Source organism: Ahaetulla prasina, chromosome 7 (genome assembly GCF_028640845.1).
Source record: "Ahaetulla prasina isolate Xishuangbanna chromosome 7, ASM2864084v1, whole genome shotgun sequence".
Classification (NCBI taxonomy): domain Eukaryota; kingdom Metazoa; phylum Chordata; class Lepidosauria; order Squamata; family Colubridae; genus Ahaetulla; species Ahaetulla prasina.
The window spans coordinates 46,443,150-46,459,731 of NC_080545.1; the positions used below are offsets into that span (position 1 = coordinate 46,443,150).

General features: G+C 35.2%; 1 protein-coding gene across 2 annotated transcripts in view; it reads right to left on the reverse strand.

Annotated features, from left to right (window-relative positions):
• Window positions 1-791: 791 nt before the first annotated feature.
• PPM1H (protein phosphatase, Mg2+/Mn2+ dependent 1H) overlaps window positions 792-16,582 on the reverse strand; it is a 95,386-nt gene continuing 79,595 nt past the window's right edge. Inside the window, exons 7-10 of one of the 2 annotated variants that reach the window (XM_058189733.1) lie at window positions 14,987-15,050; window positions 13,330-13,437; window positions 10,029-10,198; window positions 792-6,461 (exon numbers count right to left, since the gene is read on the reverse strand). In XM_058189733.1, coding sequence (XP_058045716.1) covers window positions 6,314-6,461; window positions 10,029-10,198; window positions 13,330-13,437; window positions 14,987-15,050 — 490 coding nt within the window. In that variant the 3' untranslated portion in view covers window positions 792-6,313. The remainder of the gene's footprint in view (window positions 6,462-10,028; window positions 10,199-13,329; window positions 13,438-14,986; window positions 15,051-16,582) is intronic. The other variant, XM_058189735.1, reaches the window with a different exon arrangement.

Sequence of the window (16,582 nt, forward strand, 5' to 3'; positions counted from 1 at the left end):
CTTGTAAGTGGATCACAAGCTTCCTAACAAACAGGAAGCAGCAGGTGAAGCTAAGCAAGATCACATCAAATACCTGTACAATTAGCACAGGCCCCCAAGGCTGTGTGCTCTCCCACTTCTCTTCTCTCTGTATACCAATGACTGCATCTCCAATGATCCATTTGTTAAGCTACTGAAGTTCGCAGATGACACAACAGTGATTGGTCTCATTCGAGACAATGACGAATCCGATATAGACGAGAGGTCGAACGACTAGCCTTGTGGTGCAACCAAAACAATCTGGAACTGAACACACTCAAAACCGTAGAAATGGTGGTAGACTTTAGGAAAACCCTTCCATACTTCCACCTCTCACAATACTTGACAACACAGTATCAACAGTAGAAACCTTCAAATTTCTGGGTTCTATCATATCGCAAGATCTCAAATGGACAGCTAACATCAAAACATCATTAAAAAGGACAACAAAGAATGTTCTTTCTGCGCCAACTCAGTAAGCTCAAACTGCCCAAGGAGCTGCTGATCCAATTCTACAGAGGAATTATTGAGTCTGTCATTTGCACCTCTATAACTGTCTGGTTCGGTTCTGCAACCCAACAAGAAAACACAGACTTCAGAGGATAATTAGAACTGCAGAAAAATAATTGCTACCAACTTGCCTTCCATTGAGGCCCTGTAGAATTCACCAAGGGTGCCCTTTATGACTTAATTTGATAGCTTAACTATTGCCTTAGACAACAGTACAGTTCAAGAATCGGAGATTAGGATTGCATATAAATCAATTTATTATATGCCAGGTAGTATATTATCTCATCAGTAGTCATGTATTTTCTATACCAAAACCCATAAATAAATTCTGCAGTTAATGAATTGAAATATACTAGCAAGGAAAAAGCTGATTTGAATGACTTCACTGAAGGCCAGCTTAATGAAATGAGTACAATTTTGTGAGCAATAAGTAATGCATCCTTCTTGTTGGTTTTTTTAGCACTTTTTCATCAAGCAGACTTGTACAGTGAATTTATATATATCCTAAAATATACAGGTAGAAAAGTAATAGCATAACAATAACATTTAATTTCACAATAAAGTTTGATACTGTGTTTAGATTGTCCTTAATTAGACTTTCTTCATTTGATTTCATGTCATCACTAGCAAATTTCTGTGCTTTAACCGATCAGCTATAAATCCCACAGAAACATCCATCCAATATAAACAGCAAAAATGAGTTTTTCTGTTTATTATTTTTTTTTACAATTCCATTTTAAAACTTTATTGTGCATACATTTTTTCTGGTTTTTCAGCTTCTTAATTGCACTGAAAATTTTTCAAAACACATAAAATATATCCCTTTGCTAAACATTTTTGTTCTTAAATTACAAAAAGTTTGATATTTCACAGTCACAATGTTAAGTACATTAATCTAAATCATTTTTATCCATCAAATTCTTTTCATCATTTAGAATGCTGAGCCTAGAAAATATATTCCATAAATATAATCACTATACCACTAAAATAATGGGCAGCCATTGAATTAAAATGAAATACAGTGGAAAAAAATAATAAAGCAAAGATTGGAAGGGAAAGGGTTCTTTCAAGTAAAATACTGGTATAATTTGGCAGAATGATTGTAGAAGTATTGGTCATTGCCTACAACATATCTAAAAGAAAAAATAAATTGAGAATGTGCAAATGTTTGTAAAATGCAAACTGCAATAGTGCATGTACAAAGGGCAAAAGTACCAAAATGGACTTGGTAGGGTTGTAGTGTTTCATTATCAAAAATAAGAATCAAACCTCAGAGAAAATACATACAATGACTACTTTACTTTCAGCAATTTGACAGTTCTTGATACAAAACCATTTCAATATTGCTTGGAGTCCATGATCACTTCTCATGTGCTGCTGATTTTAGATTGTAACTAAAATGAATCCTTTTTTATGGGCATTGGTAAGTAATGAAACAACATCTTAGATAATTTGAATTGGAATATTTCATTAAAATATTATAATTGTTAGCTACAATTGGAAATAAGTTGTTAGAAGAATCACCCCCAAAATATTGCTTAATTTGGTAAAGAAAATTTTAGACTACACAGTTGTTAAACTTAAACCTAATAATGTAATTAATACATCTCTTGGAATTTTGAAAGATCCATGTTGTTGACTTAGTACCAGACACATACCATGGATAATTTAAATTGCTCTATTAGCAACGATTTTTTTTTAATTTTACCTGAATTTATAATTTCCTAGAAATGTTTTCAGTTAGATTTTTTTAAAACTCATTTTTTTTAAAAGAACAAGTTTCCTCAGTTGGGGATGAATGAAGGAGTAAGGTTGGGTATTTGGTTTTGTTTAACAGTACTCCTTCAAGATATTTAATATATAATAACATAGTTACAATCTGGTTCATTTTCAATATTTTGGTGTATAGCACAGGAGTAAAATGCTCTGAAGTCTGCTACTGGTTCATTTTGCTACTGGTTCGCTGCGCGTGTGCATGCGCAGTGCACACCAAATGCACTCTTCACACACATGCACAACCGCAGGCGCTACCACACAGCACTGAAAAAGGATTAAGAACCGTTTTCTAAGGTAAGTAGAACAGCGAGGGGGGGAATAGCTGTGCAGCGCAATTTATATTTGCTAGAAAGCAGGATTTACTGCTTTCTAGCGAATATAAATTGCGCAGCACAGCTGATCAAGGGAAATACCAGTCCATCTGAACCGGTAGCATTTTTTTTACTATGAGTTTGCCTAAACTGATCTGAATCAGTAGCATTTCACCCCTGGTATAGCATCATTACTTTTAAGGTAGTCTTCCTCAGCTTGTTTTGTTCCACATGTGCTGGACAATACTTCCAATGCCCCAAATGACCAAAACTCAAAGTAACCCAAATACTAATTTGGAAAATATAGATTAGTATATCTGGAGAAACCTGCTTTAAATAATAATAAACTCTATAATAGAATTAATTATTGGAGTATTATTTCACATGCACTCATCTAGAAGGGACGTTATGTAAGTCTTAGCTAGGTGACACAGTGGAACTTTCTCAAGTAAAAAAGAGAGATACCATTTGATGCCTCTCTGTTGAGATTGGCAAGACTTCATCTGCAATCTAATAACGCAAGGCATGAAATCCACTCCAACTCTATCATATGCAGAAATTGCAGGAATTGATACAGTTCCTTCAATAGTATATTGTTCTAGAAGACCAAATTCTTTGCAAAGGTTTATAAATAGCTGCCACTTAAGTTCATCTAGATATTACTCAAAGACATATAAAATATACTTCTTTGGGGAGAGGGAGAGAGAATCGTTGTTGACTCAAAGCAATCTTGAACAAGATCAAAACTTTGAAGAAGCTCTGCAGCAATAGAGATGGAAGGAAACTTAAGTGTCAGTTTAAATTTCTGAATTTAGTTAAGTGAATCAATGTTGCTTGGTTTGCATTAGATTGATATGATTACATTTTTAAAAAATTGTCTTGACTAGGACTTTTGGTTTCCAGGAAACATTTGGTAGCCGTTACAGCATTAAGACAGATCTATTACCAAGATACTTATAATTGGCTTCCATGTGTTAGTTTGATATAAGGTTGCCACTGTTCCTGGAAAAACAGAAGGCAGTCAATTTTAAGACTACCTTTGAAGATATTGCTAATGGATATATTATTGTAGGGAGGGTGTCAACAATAGATTGACAAAAGCAATATTACACTGTCATGATGCAAACTATCCCTTTTAAACATATGGCGTAAGATCACATCTACATCCAAAAGAGGTGGATTTTGTGGCACAATTGCATGATGTTGCTTTTATAACTGATGAAAAACAGGAAGCTTCTACAGATACCCATGTTTTTCTTTTTACAAATTAAGTAGCAACTGCAAAGAACTAATGTAAAATCACAACATTGGAATTGAATCTGTGTCTCGTATTAGATTACTGTAAAACTAGCAATTATAGAAAAAGAGTAAAAAACAGTAACTGCACAGATAATGTATTAATGGTGACTACATACAATTCCTGCTACTGACTATTCTGACCCATTTTTATGCCCAGGTGTCTAACAAGACTATAATAAAATACAATGTATCCATATGGTAGAGCAGTAGTCCCAACCTTTCCAGCTCCACAGACTGGCAGCAGCAATGGCGGCAGGTAGAGAGAGGATGGTTTTGCGTGCATAACCTACTTCCTGTGCATGCACAAATGAAACTTCGCACATTTTCCCACCGTTTGTGTGGCCCAGTTCCCAATGGGCCACAGACTAATATCAATCTATAGTCTGGGGGTTGGGGACCCCTGTGGTAGAGCAATATAAACATTAAATCTGTACTTTTAATTTCCTAGTGAGACAATTTGTGTCTAAAGAGGGTTTAAGTGGTGGAAGTAAGGAATATGTTAAAGCAAAACGAAGACAAACAACACAACAGCACATTTTTGCATACACATGCTACATTAGAAAGTGATGATGAACCAGTGACGGTATTTTACCCAGAAAACACTGATTTCACATATGTGAATGAAATGAAACTGAATATCAATAGTGACTCACATTAAGAATTACTTGAACTGAAAAGTACATACTGTGAATGCAGAAATACATTCTGTGTAATATCCACTTCCAGATTTATTTACACAGTTGAAAAGACTATACTATGAAACATTGTTTATAACAGTTTCATGAATCCTACTATAAACTACATTATTGCATACATATTTAGAGATGTCATAGATGATCTTTTTAACTGTTCAGTTATAGATTTAAACTTATTTATAGTAGCACTACCCTACTGAGGGAAACGTTTGTATTGATGCAAAGACAGTATATGAAATGCCTGCCCCACAAAAAATATCAATGTAATACTATGAAGATGGGAAAATGTTAAAGAAAAAAGACATGGAAACAAATAGAACCATTTTCTTGTTATCCTAAAAGCTTCATTTTTGGAAAATATTTGAGATCTCTCAAAAGTTGATCTCTTATTTTCTAGCCATATCATTTACTTTTTAAATGACATAGAATGTGCTACTAGATTTCTTGATTGAGAAGATAATACCTGAGGAATCCAATCCAAGCATATAATTCCAGAAGAGGTGGCTTGCATTATGTATGTATAATTATAAATACTTTGCTGAGTAAGTTTATTACTGGAATATTTATTCCTATCTATTTTGATATTTTATTAATATTGACAATTACAAACAAACTAATGAAGCTTGTTCTTCAGAAATTGTTGCTATACTACATGGATTTATAATTTACATTTTACCTATTACATCCTGGTAATGGAATACAATAAAAGCAGTAAAAGAAATTAATGCTCAAAGAGTACTGTAGGAAAATGGGAGAAGATTATTGTTCTAAAGGAAATTTCTAATACTCACTAGCATTAAATAGCAAAGGAAAAAACAAGACAAACATTTATCCAGTACATCCAAATCCCTATTTGTAGGGAACATCCCTATTTGTAGGGAAATTCTTTCAATAGGAATACCATATCCTATTGAAAGAGGAGACCAAAGTATTTAATGCATGAAAAATCTGATAACGAATAAATATTAACTAAAACAATATCCCAGTCTGCTACATCATAGCTACACACTTGACAAAACGTTAACACAAAAACAGATTTACCACCCAATGTTTCTCTATTCTCTTAGGCAATTTTATTGACAGCTGCTAGACTGAAACCAGAAAAAAGCTAATTTCACCATCCAAGCACATAGAAAAATCTATACATTTTCATTACAGTGCAGAGGGAAAAATTTTTGAATTAATATGCATAAACAAAACTCTAGAACCTCTCCACTGAAACATCACTACCTTCAGCAAACAATACCTAAGTAGATACCAGCTTTTCTAACTTTAGTAATTATAAATTACTTCTAAATTAAAGTCAGCTAGCACAGAAATTGGGGAAATAAAGGCTGCCTATCCAGTTTCAATTATGGTCTTCCCAATTCACATCTTGTTTAGCATTCTAGGCTACATTAAACTGGGAAAAATAAATTCAATTAGATCACAACAGTGTCCTCACCAGGAGGGACATTAAAAAGAAAGCACTAAATATACTAGCAGCACTGAAGTTCTGGTCCTGATATGTACCAATAATATAAATTTAGGGAAGCTGCAACCTCTAAGAGATTATGTGCAAATCAGCCCTAGCTTTCAAGTACAAAGAGATCAGGTTACTCAAGCTTAAGAGAATGTTTAAACCACTACTTTCATTTATCAGAAGACTGTCTTTTCCAAAGGACAATAATCAAACATTTCATGTTACTAGCACTGATGCTGCTTTTACAAGAGTTTATTTCCATGTATTAAAGGAATGACGTAGACCGAAATGTCATCTCCTGAGCCCAGTCGGTCATTGGATATCCTCCAGCCTCTGTCCTTCAGCACTCCCCTAGCTCGCATTACCAAATCCTGAGCTGCTAGTGTGTACCTGTAGGCAAAGAAGAAAAAGCCAATATTGAAAACTGCTGTTAAAAAGGATCTTTATTGTTTGGTAGATGGGCCATATTAATCACCATAAATTTGCTTTATCAACATTCAGATTTCACTACTTTATTCATAGTCTTCAGCCAGGACCAAATGTTCTGACTATTTTGAAAAAAGTTATAAACTCAACTGATGAGAACATAGTTTGCACACAATTTCCAATGTTTTGGAAACATTGCAAAGTTATTACCCTTGGGGTCTTGAGCAAGGTAGGATAAGTATGACTAGGCACTAGGAAACTTAATTATGATTACATGAGGCAAAGCTGCAAACCTGAAGTCCCAAGATTAAACTAGAGAAGATACTCAGAGATCTGTTATTATGTTTCCTGCTACCAGTATATTAGAGAAATCCAAACTGAAGTAGGACTTGAATGCTACAAAAGAAGGGAATTGAATGTTTTCTCCATTTTGGAAATCATACAGACTAAAACACAGGTAATCCCCGGGTTATGAGCATTCCCTTAGCGATAGTTCTAAATTACACGATAAGTACCCCCTAGAGTTTACAAACAAGTCCCGAAACTATCTTGCAGCACCACAGCAGTTGTTCATCCTTATGACCAGCTGCAGAAGCTCTGCAACTTTCGTCCTGCACATGGCAGGCTGAAATGGAGCTTCTGAAGGGCAGATTGGAAGCTCCATTTCAGCTTGCAACGGGCCAGGAGAGGCCCATGGAGGCCCAAACAGAGCGTCAGAGGGGCGCACGCAGCTGAAAGGTTGGAGAGGAGTGCTTCTAGATCTTCACAAGGTAAGTACCCGAAGCAGCAGGTTGGGGAGGGAAGCAACTGCGGGGAGCATGAGGTATTTCAGTGGATTGGGAAGGCCTTGGATGGTCTTAGGCAGGTGGCCTGTTCCATCACTAGGTCCCCCATAGTGACTAGACCTCCCCCCATGGCCTTCCCCACCCTGAAATACCTCATGTGCACTTAACGAGCCTCACATTCAATTAGCAAATGTGTGGGCAAAAGGAGGAAGTGATCCCATTCCAAGATATGAGTTTCACTCCCACAAATCCTTGGGTTACGAATGGAATGGGCAGGCTCCATTACATTCATAACTCGAGGACTACCTGTAAAACATGATGCCCAATCAGAAGATGTGTAAGATATAAGATTTCATATAATACATGCATTAACAATACAAGATATCTATTCTTTATCTAATGTCTCTTAAACTTTTTTTCCCCAAGAGGAGCAGGAAGAGAGCATTTATCCTCCATCATATTGCAGAAGATCAAAGGATAATTTACCCAGGCCAAGAGGCAACTAACACTATTCATCTATTTCAGATATTCTGGGCTTTATTTCCCACACTTTCTATTCTTGTCCATACTAGTTGAAGCCAACAAATTCAAAGCATCTGGAACAAACCTAGTTGCCTATTTGTGATCTAGAATAAGTATAACCAATACAATGGAATTACCAGTAGAAAAGGCTTGTAATCTTTCATCCTTTAAATATGACTGCTTTAAGTGTAGGAAACATTACGGAACATAGTATTAGAGATTCTCAATTATTAAAATAAAAATATACAGGTATTACAGAAGAAACAATGCTAAAATTAAACAAGAGCAGGCAAATGGAAGTAAAATATATGATAAAAAATAGATAAAGCATATAAATAATGAAGACTGCTTTTCTTTCTTGGCAATACATGAGCAAGATGTTCCAAGTAATCTGAGGATTAATATCAATAACAACATTACACCATGCTTTCTCCTCTAATGTAGTGAATTTGAGATGCAACTTTTAAAGCAACTTTACAAAATTGCTGAAGTATCTTTCAAGCAATCAGTCAGTCGTCCCTAATGAAGTACCTAATTGTTATAGTGCTTCAGAATATACATTTGCTTCTCCCTGAAACTTATTGATCGTGGAACTACTGCAAAGACAACAAAAGGCACTTCGGGCAAGCAATCTGAACTGTCCATTTTTATTTACTACCTTGAAAAAGAAACACTGCAAACAATAATAAGGAAAAAGCAGAAAGAGAAATGAGACACAGCTCTCATTTGAACACTCCTTAAGATCTACTCCTATAATATAATTAATAAATAACAATATACGAGTGGCGCTTAAGGACAATTTAAGAAAAAAATTGACCAAAAGATGTACTCAAATTTCAAATATCTTGAGCAAGGTTGCTGCTTTATTGAGATCTAGGATATCTTCTACTAAATAAGGTTGTGGACCTCATCAAGTGTGTTTGTGCACATGAGCACATCCGTATATTTATGCATGCATGCATACAGACAGACAATATTGACAAGAACATCATTTAAGAAATAGTTTGTCAGAAATAACTGTGTTTTATTTCATGAAATAAAAGAAATTTGTAAATCTAAAAGAATGCATGTGAACAAGTGATCTAGTTGAAAAGAAATATCGAAACATTTCTCTTGTTTTCAAATCTAATAACTGCCTTGAGATTTAGTAACTAATTTAGGGTCTAGGTCAGTGATGGCAAACCTTTTTGGCATCGAGTGCCAAAACCAGAATGTACGCATGTGCTGGAGCGCCAGAAACCCAAAGTCCAGCTGGCCTGCACACACAACTGGTTTTCAGGTTTCCAGCGTCCAAATGTGTGCTGGCCAGCTGGTCTTTGCACATATCAGAGCACCAGAAACCCAAAGACCCGAAGACTTTCCGGCACATACAAAGACCAGCTGGCTGGCACGCATGTGCACACCGGAAACCAGAAGAGTAGCTGGCAACAGCGTGCGTGCCCACAGAGACGGCTCTGTATGCCATAGGTTCGCCATCATGGGTCTAGGTAGTATATTAAAGCTGGATGTTTACTAGAAACTAAGTTTAATTGTGCATTGCAGTACAAAGTCTACAAAAGAAGAAGCTTGCATAATTTATTCATTTTGATATAGATCAGGATTACAAAAGTGCTCAATTGTCAGTATACCTTTTTATGATCTGAAGTTATGAATCAATTCAAATATTACTTCCTGTTTAATACCTCTTTCCTACCCAAACTGACATTTATTACAAATTCACAAACTAGAACTATTAGCAAGATGTTTGTCCATTTTCTAGGATTTCTGTGTGCTTACATTTTTCAGAATATGACCATACAATCCATCAATCACTACCATATGCAGGCATTCATCTTTGTCTTTACAAAGTGAGTGAATATCAGAAATAGAAAGCAGATCAGCTTAAATGTTTTTTAAAATGATCTCCTTCCCTACAGAGCATAGAATAGCTTTGGTCAGCTTTTAAGCAATAGCTGAACTTCCTAAATCTATACTTCACAAAAGCGCATTTCTTAGTTGTAGCATATGCAGACAGTAATAAATATTTTATTTTGTTGTCTAAGTTTTCAGAATGAAGTAAAATTTGCTTTGGTGCAAACTGAACTGATTCCATCACATTTTTGTTTACTATCACTTTTTTATTTGTATATATTTGTATTTATTCTAAGTGGTAAGCAAACGTTATAACAAAACACCCTCAATGTTATCCTCAGGAAAAAGCAGGACAATTTCAAAGACAGCTTACAGAAGAGAGGTTACATGCCTGTGTGGATCATCAGGGTCACAGTTTGGCAGGAAATTAGTGATGGCTTCTGCTACTTCTTCATTTAATAGTACATCCCAGAGTCCATCAGTAGCTAAGATAAGCACATCATCTGGTCCATGCTCATACTGGAGAAGATTATAAACTTTTACCTGAAAAATAACCCATGGAAAGGAAAAAGAGAAGAGCTTTTAGGGAATTGCCATTATGTCTACCTGTTTCTAGAAATGGTGCTTTATTCAATAAATGAAAATGTGGGTATATAATTCTCTTCCGAAGTTCTAAACTGTCCCCAATCTGTTCCAATTTACTTTCCTCTGGATGTTTTATAGATCTAATCCTTGTAATTTCAGCCTTTGACCAAGTTGACTTGGGGGTGGGGTAGTAGTCAAAAACAAAAAGGAAAACACAGTTCTTCACAGAAGAACGGAAGAAAGGCCATTCTTCCCTTTGAAAGAATTCAGGGACAAAATCTGTTTTTTTTAAAAAAAAAAACTTCCACCTCAAAAATAAATTTATCAGGAGAACATTGCAAAGTTTAGACTACACATACTTACACGTTGAAAAAATAAAGATTCGTTTAAAATTATTCTCACATGCAGATTATATTCTGTTTTTGAATTGTCTGTTTTGTAAAATTCTAGTTTTTAAATGCCTAGACATACTCCTTTATTGTCATATCATCTGGTTCCTTGACTTAAAAAAAAATCACTGAATTATCAACGATTTTTATTAATTCATCACTGACTATTTTTAAAGTGAAGTAACTTTATCACAGCAGGTAATGGGAAATTACCATTTAGACCAGGATTCAGAAAAACATGCACCTGGTCTGTAATATTACATTAACCTTGTAGTTGATAGTTGGTGGCTTGGGATATGTTTTGACAATGCAAGAAAAGAGCCATTCATCATATTTTGGGTTTTTTACATATTTGAAATCTAGAACAGAAAAACAGAACTTCAACACTTTAAGAAGCTTGGTTTCAATACTTACTTTTTGTTTTCCTGTTAAATAACCTCAAATAGAGTTTAAAAGAATTGTCATTTTAATTTCATTTCTTGAAATGGGAAAATCAATGAAGGATTTAAATGCTGATGAACTAAAGGTAAAAGTTTCCCTGTCAATCATATCTGACACTAGGGCACAGTGCTCATCTATGGTTCTTGGCTAAGGGAGCCAGCATTGTTCAAAGACAATTTCTGTGATCATATGACCAACTATATTTCCTTGGTCATGTGACTATATGCCAAAAGTGCACAGAATGTTGTTATCTTCCATCTAAGTGGTACTTATTAATCTACTCTATATCAGTTGTGGGATCCTTTCGGTTTAACAACCGGTTTGGTGGTTGCACACTTTGTCTGCACCTGCACCAGACATGCGCTGTGTGCGCGTGCACAATTCAACTAAAAATCACCTTCCGCGTTAGTGCTGGGGAATTAAAACTGCTGAGGCGCAGCAATCCGCTCTGCCACGCCAATCAATTGCAAAGATAAAGGTAAGTAAAGGGCAGGGGCAGATGGGCGGGCCCAGCTGATCATCGGAGTGAACCAGTTCGCTCCCAGCTGATTGTCAGAACTGAACCAGTCTGAACCAGTAGAATACCACCCCTGCTCTACATGCAGATAGTTATTCAATCCTCATTAAAAATATCAAAATGGTAGAACTATAATCCAGAAATTGAAAAGCTCAGTACAAGTTATGTATCTTTTCTCCCCTTCAAGAATCTACTTAGTTTCCTAAAACCCAAAGAGACACCATATTGAGGACATATTTGCTTTAGCCTTTTTATAGCAGTATAGTGCTAATATGCTGACTAATGCAAAATTGGTCAAGAACCCTCATTTCAATTCAAGGTTTTTATTTAAAGGATGTATGAAGTTTGAACATAGGAAAACAAAAACAAACACAAACCAGGAAAGTGAAGGCATCTAATAATGTGATTAAGCTGCAACATCTTGGAGAATTGTGTTACAGCTTTTAGCTTTCTAATTAACCCTGGCATAAATAGTGTATATGCAATATCTAAATGCTAGTCTGCAAGGCAAAATTGGGTAATTTAATCTCTTGGATCAATATGAAGTGAATTAAGAGGTCAAAAATGAATACCAAATATTCAGCTCATTTAAATACCATATTTCCCCGAAAATAAGCCCTCCCCAAAAATATTTAAACGCATGAACAGCTGGTCCCCACCATTTCCTCTGGTTAGGGTTAGGGAGACAGAACAGGAAATCAGATAAGATGGCAAGAGGAGCCCCATCTTACTCCATGCACCCCAAAATAATAAGACCTCCCCAAAAATAAGGCCAACAGCTTATTTCAGGGTTCAAAAAAATATAAGACAGGGTCTTATTTTCAGGGAAACACGGTGAATTACTAAATTTGTGGCATGTGAAAACATCAACCAAGTTATAATTATAGATTTATTAAAACAAGTGATTGGCAATATTTGCTTCACTTGCTTCATTACTAAAAGCTAAACATCATATTGTATATAATCACAGGGTCATACACAAAGCTGCCTTAAATTGACTCAGTGTAGAGAAGAGAAAGAAGAAGCCAGTTACACTGATGGCCTGCTTTTGATAACCTAGTAGGCAATCGGGAATATTGCGTCTTAGAGGCAAAAAACTGTAATATGTTTCTTTACTATTTCATAGATTCTAGGTCACTCTTGGCAGAAAACAATTCATAAAAATAGAAGTTTCTCATTTTATGCCCACCCTTTCAACCTTAAAACATCAGTTTCAATAGCCTAAAGGAATAGAAAAAGCTATGATGTCTATGACTAGCCTTCTATATTATGTGTATAGTATGTCAGAGCCTTTCAAGGCATTTAGCTCCACTTTTTTAAAAAAGAAATGGGCTTTCTAAAGACTTCATAACTATTTACTTACATATATATCTTCCTTGTCAATTGGAAAGGCTCATAAAGATTTTCAGAAAAATAAACACCAATATCATATTTTTTTAAAAAAGAGAGAGAGAGAGATTATGCCGGCAGATTCACAATAAAAAAAGATGTGACTCGCTTACTTGCTCTTAATAGTTTTAGGTTAGAAAACCTACACTATATAAGTCCCACTAAATACTTGGTTTGATCATCTGTTTCTTAAGTAATAATATTTCTTAACTCAAGTATTTTTCATGTGGACTCTTTAAATCTTTTACATGCACAATAATAATACAAAGGAAGCTTATACATGTTTCATTGGTTTTTAAAGAAAATATTGGTTTAATTCATGTTCCCCTATAACAGATATATGAATGTTCTACCTCTGGTGAGGAGGACAAAAATGGTTTGATGTAGATGTTTGAGTCATGCACCTTCAGGTCATGATCTCCAAGTCCTCTTGTAACCCCAATAGTTGCCATGACACGAGCCTAGGAAGAGATAAAAACCATAAAAGCATGGGGATACTGGAGAAGACTAGGGGAAAGATTCCTGAGCAAGAAAAAAAAACCCTTAAGAATACACAGTAAAAAATGATAGAATTGGATGCTGAACGGCTACCACTTTAAATGATTCCAAAGGAGCTATTTGTCCTAAGTGTTGTATGCTATCATTTGACACTAAAGTAGCATTCCTTAAATATCTACAATTGAAGAAAGTTGTCTTCCTATCTGCCTTTGGCCATGTGGCTTTCCTCATACACACCTTGCATTAGGGTGTTTGCTACCACTAGGAGGAGTCAAAATCAGCTTTCAGAACTACCTACTATAAACTAGTGGTTCTCAAACATTTTGATTTCAGGAGCCTTTTACCTTCTTAAAAAATGATTGAGGACCCTAAAGTGCTTTGATTGATGCGGGTTATATCTATCAATATTTACTGTATTATAAGTTAAAACTGAGTTTGAAAATATTTGACCTTGCGGCTCCCCAGGGCTCCTACAACCATACTTTAAGAACCATTGATATAAACCAATATTCTCTTTTTGCAATCTAAAGAGAAAACAGAATTTGGATCCTTTCCCAAAAACTGTCATTTTTTAGCATCATTGTTGTGATACTGTAATGGTAATCTCCAATTCCCCTAGATACAGTGTGGAATTCTTCAGGTTACTTTTCAGTGATATTAAATTCTTCTAAAATATGTAGGACATGGGAAGAAGAACTGTTACAAAGAAAAATACACATACACAGAAAAAAAAAGGGGGGTGCAGAAATACTGTTGAAAAAACAAAATTCTCATCAAAATGTACAGGTAAGCTACAGCAGAGCTGACCAGAACAGCCAGACCAACACAGAAGTCCATATGATTAATTAAAATAAGCAATTAAGTGTGATGAGCAGGCAAAAGCAATCTTGAGATCACAGAGTCCTCACATCTTCAGAATTGTAGGGGTCAGTGCTAATAATTTATTTTCTAATTCTGTATTTGGCACTCAGTTGCTATTTTGACAAAATTATTTCTCAGTCTCTGATCCACATCCCTGAATGAACTGTCAATGCAGCTTTAAAAAAAAACTATTAACTAGAAATTCAGCAGGCATCCTTATTGCCTTAAGCTTATTTGATCTCCACAACTGTTCAAAACTGCACAAATCCAAAACAGCTTTTTATTTTTTCCCAGTTTAAAAGATCACGTATAACTGTACAATCAAACTGCAGAATTGCCTATCCAAACTATTTTTTTCTTTTCAAAATCTCTCTGTCCTATCTGCCTTCAAATGTATACTTACATAAAGCAAACAAAAATCAAAATAAGACAGTTCAGCAATAAAAGTAATGAAACGGCTTTTCTCCGAAACAGGCTTCTTGTTTGTCATGGAACCTAGGAACTGAATTATTAGAGACAAAATATTCTTTTAAGTTGTCAGAAAAATAAAGTGAGGTGAAGAAAGTAGAAAACCCCAAACAACTTAAGGCTAAATTGAGTAGTAAATATGATGCAGCACTCAAGTTCCTTTCACACAAGGCTTATTCCCACCTTCTTTCCTTCTCCATATATAAGGGGAAACTTCAAGTCATCCTCTTCAATGGTTTTGTATGCCCTGAGGAAGGAATAAAATAACTTTATAAGACTTGGACTCAATTATCAATCCAGTCCTTTAACACAGTTTTCTCCCTGTTCTCTTTCTCTGCGTATTTATTTGCTTCATCTTTGCAACATATTCCCATGTTTTTCTTTCCTCTTTTGAGCCCCCCTTCCCCTCCCCCAGCTTATACTGCTTCTACAAATTATAAGGAGCATGATGACAATTTTACAAATAAAAATATACTCTTTAGTAAAATAAAAAATGGGAAACTAAAGGAGATCCCTTCCTATTATCCCAACTGCTGGTCCAGCATCCCTCAATCAGTAATACAAATGCATAAAAGGATGAAGATCAAAGAGGGTGATGAAACAAGTTAGCAAGAGACTGACAGAAACAGGAAGAGGATAAAGGCAAGGAAAAAGCAAGAGAGGTTCAAGGGGCCAAGAAATATATTAGTGTTAAACTGGTTAAATGGCCACGATTGGGTAGTCAGTCAGTAATCCTTCTTAATATGATTAAGAAAAAGAACAAGAAATAATCCTGGAGTTCTCATTTGGGGAGCTGTTTCCCATTTTTTTTACCAACTTCCTCATCCAAGTAGAGTCTGTTTTTCAGCAATCCAGTCTGGCTTTCTAAATAGGTGAAATGATAAGATTTATCACTAACAAATTCCTTGCAGCCATTTTAGGATGTCATCAGTTACATTTTCTTCCAAATTACAATTGTTTTAACAGGGATTGTCTGTTTTGCTCAATCCATAAAAGAAAGCAAGCAAACGAAGCTGTGAATAAGCATCTAGATCTCCCCTGCAATAGTACAGTAACCCAAAGGAACACAGATCTTCCTATATTTGATCTATTTAAATACAATATTTAGATTTTAAACCACAATAGTACAGCCTATCTATCCTTTCTACTCCTTTACAGGATGAGCTTTTCTATAAAACATAGTCCTACTGTCATTTAATTAGCAAGTCACACAAACACAAGAAGGTTCTTTTAAAAGATGACAGCAGGACCCCTTAGGAAAGACTGATTTAATCCCTCAGTGGCATTTTTTTATCTATTGGCAAACTACCCCAAGCTTAACAAGAAACACATCACTATTCTTCATTAGCATGAAGATAATTCTTTTAGTTATAGGCAACTCAAACCTGGTGTTATTCAAGCTCTATGAAGTTCATGTTTTAATACAGGATTATAAACTAGTCTATTCTCATTATATGTTCTTAGGGAAACATTGTACAAACTGATGTAAAATATTAAATATTTAAAAATATTAAATAAAATACAACTCACAAAATATATTAAGAATAAGATCAGAAAGCGAAGAACAGACTCCACTGCATAAGTTTTCTACTTTTGCAATGGAATTTTTCCTCACTCTGCTCCAATAGTTTCTGCACATCCTCTAAACTTGTTCTCTGGACTCAATTTTGAAATAGGGCATGTAAGAGAGAATACTACTACTCCCCCATTCTATAAAGAAATCATCAACATTCCTCAGTAGTTTCTGTCTCATAAATGTAGATACTGAAGTGTTGATTC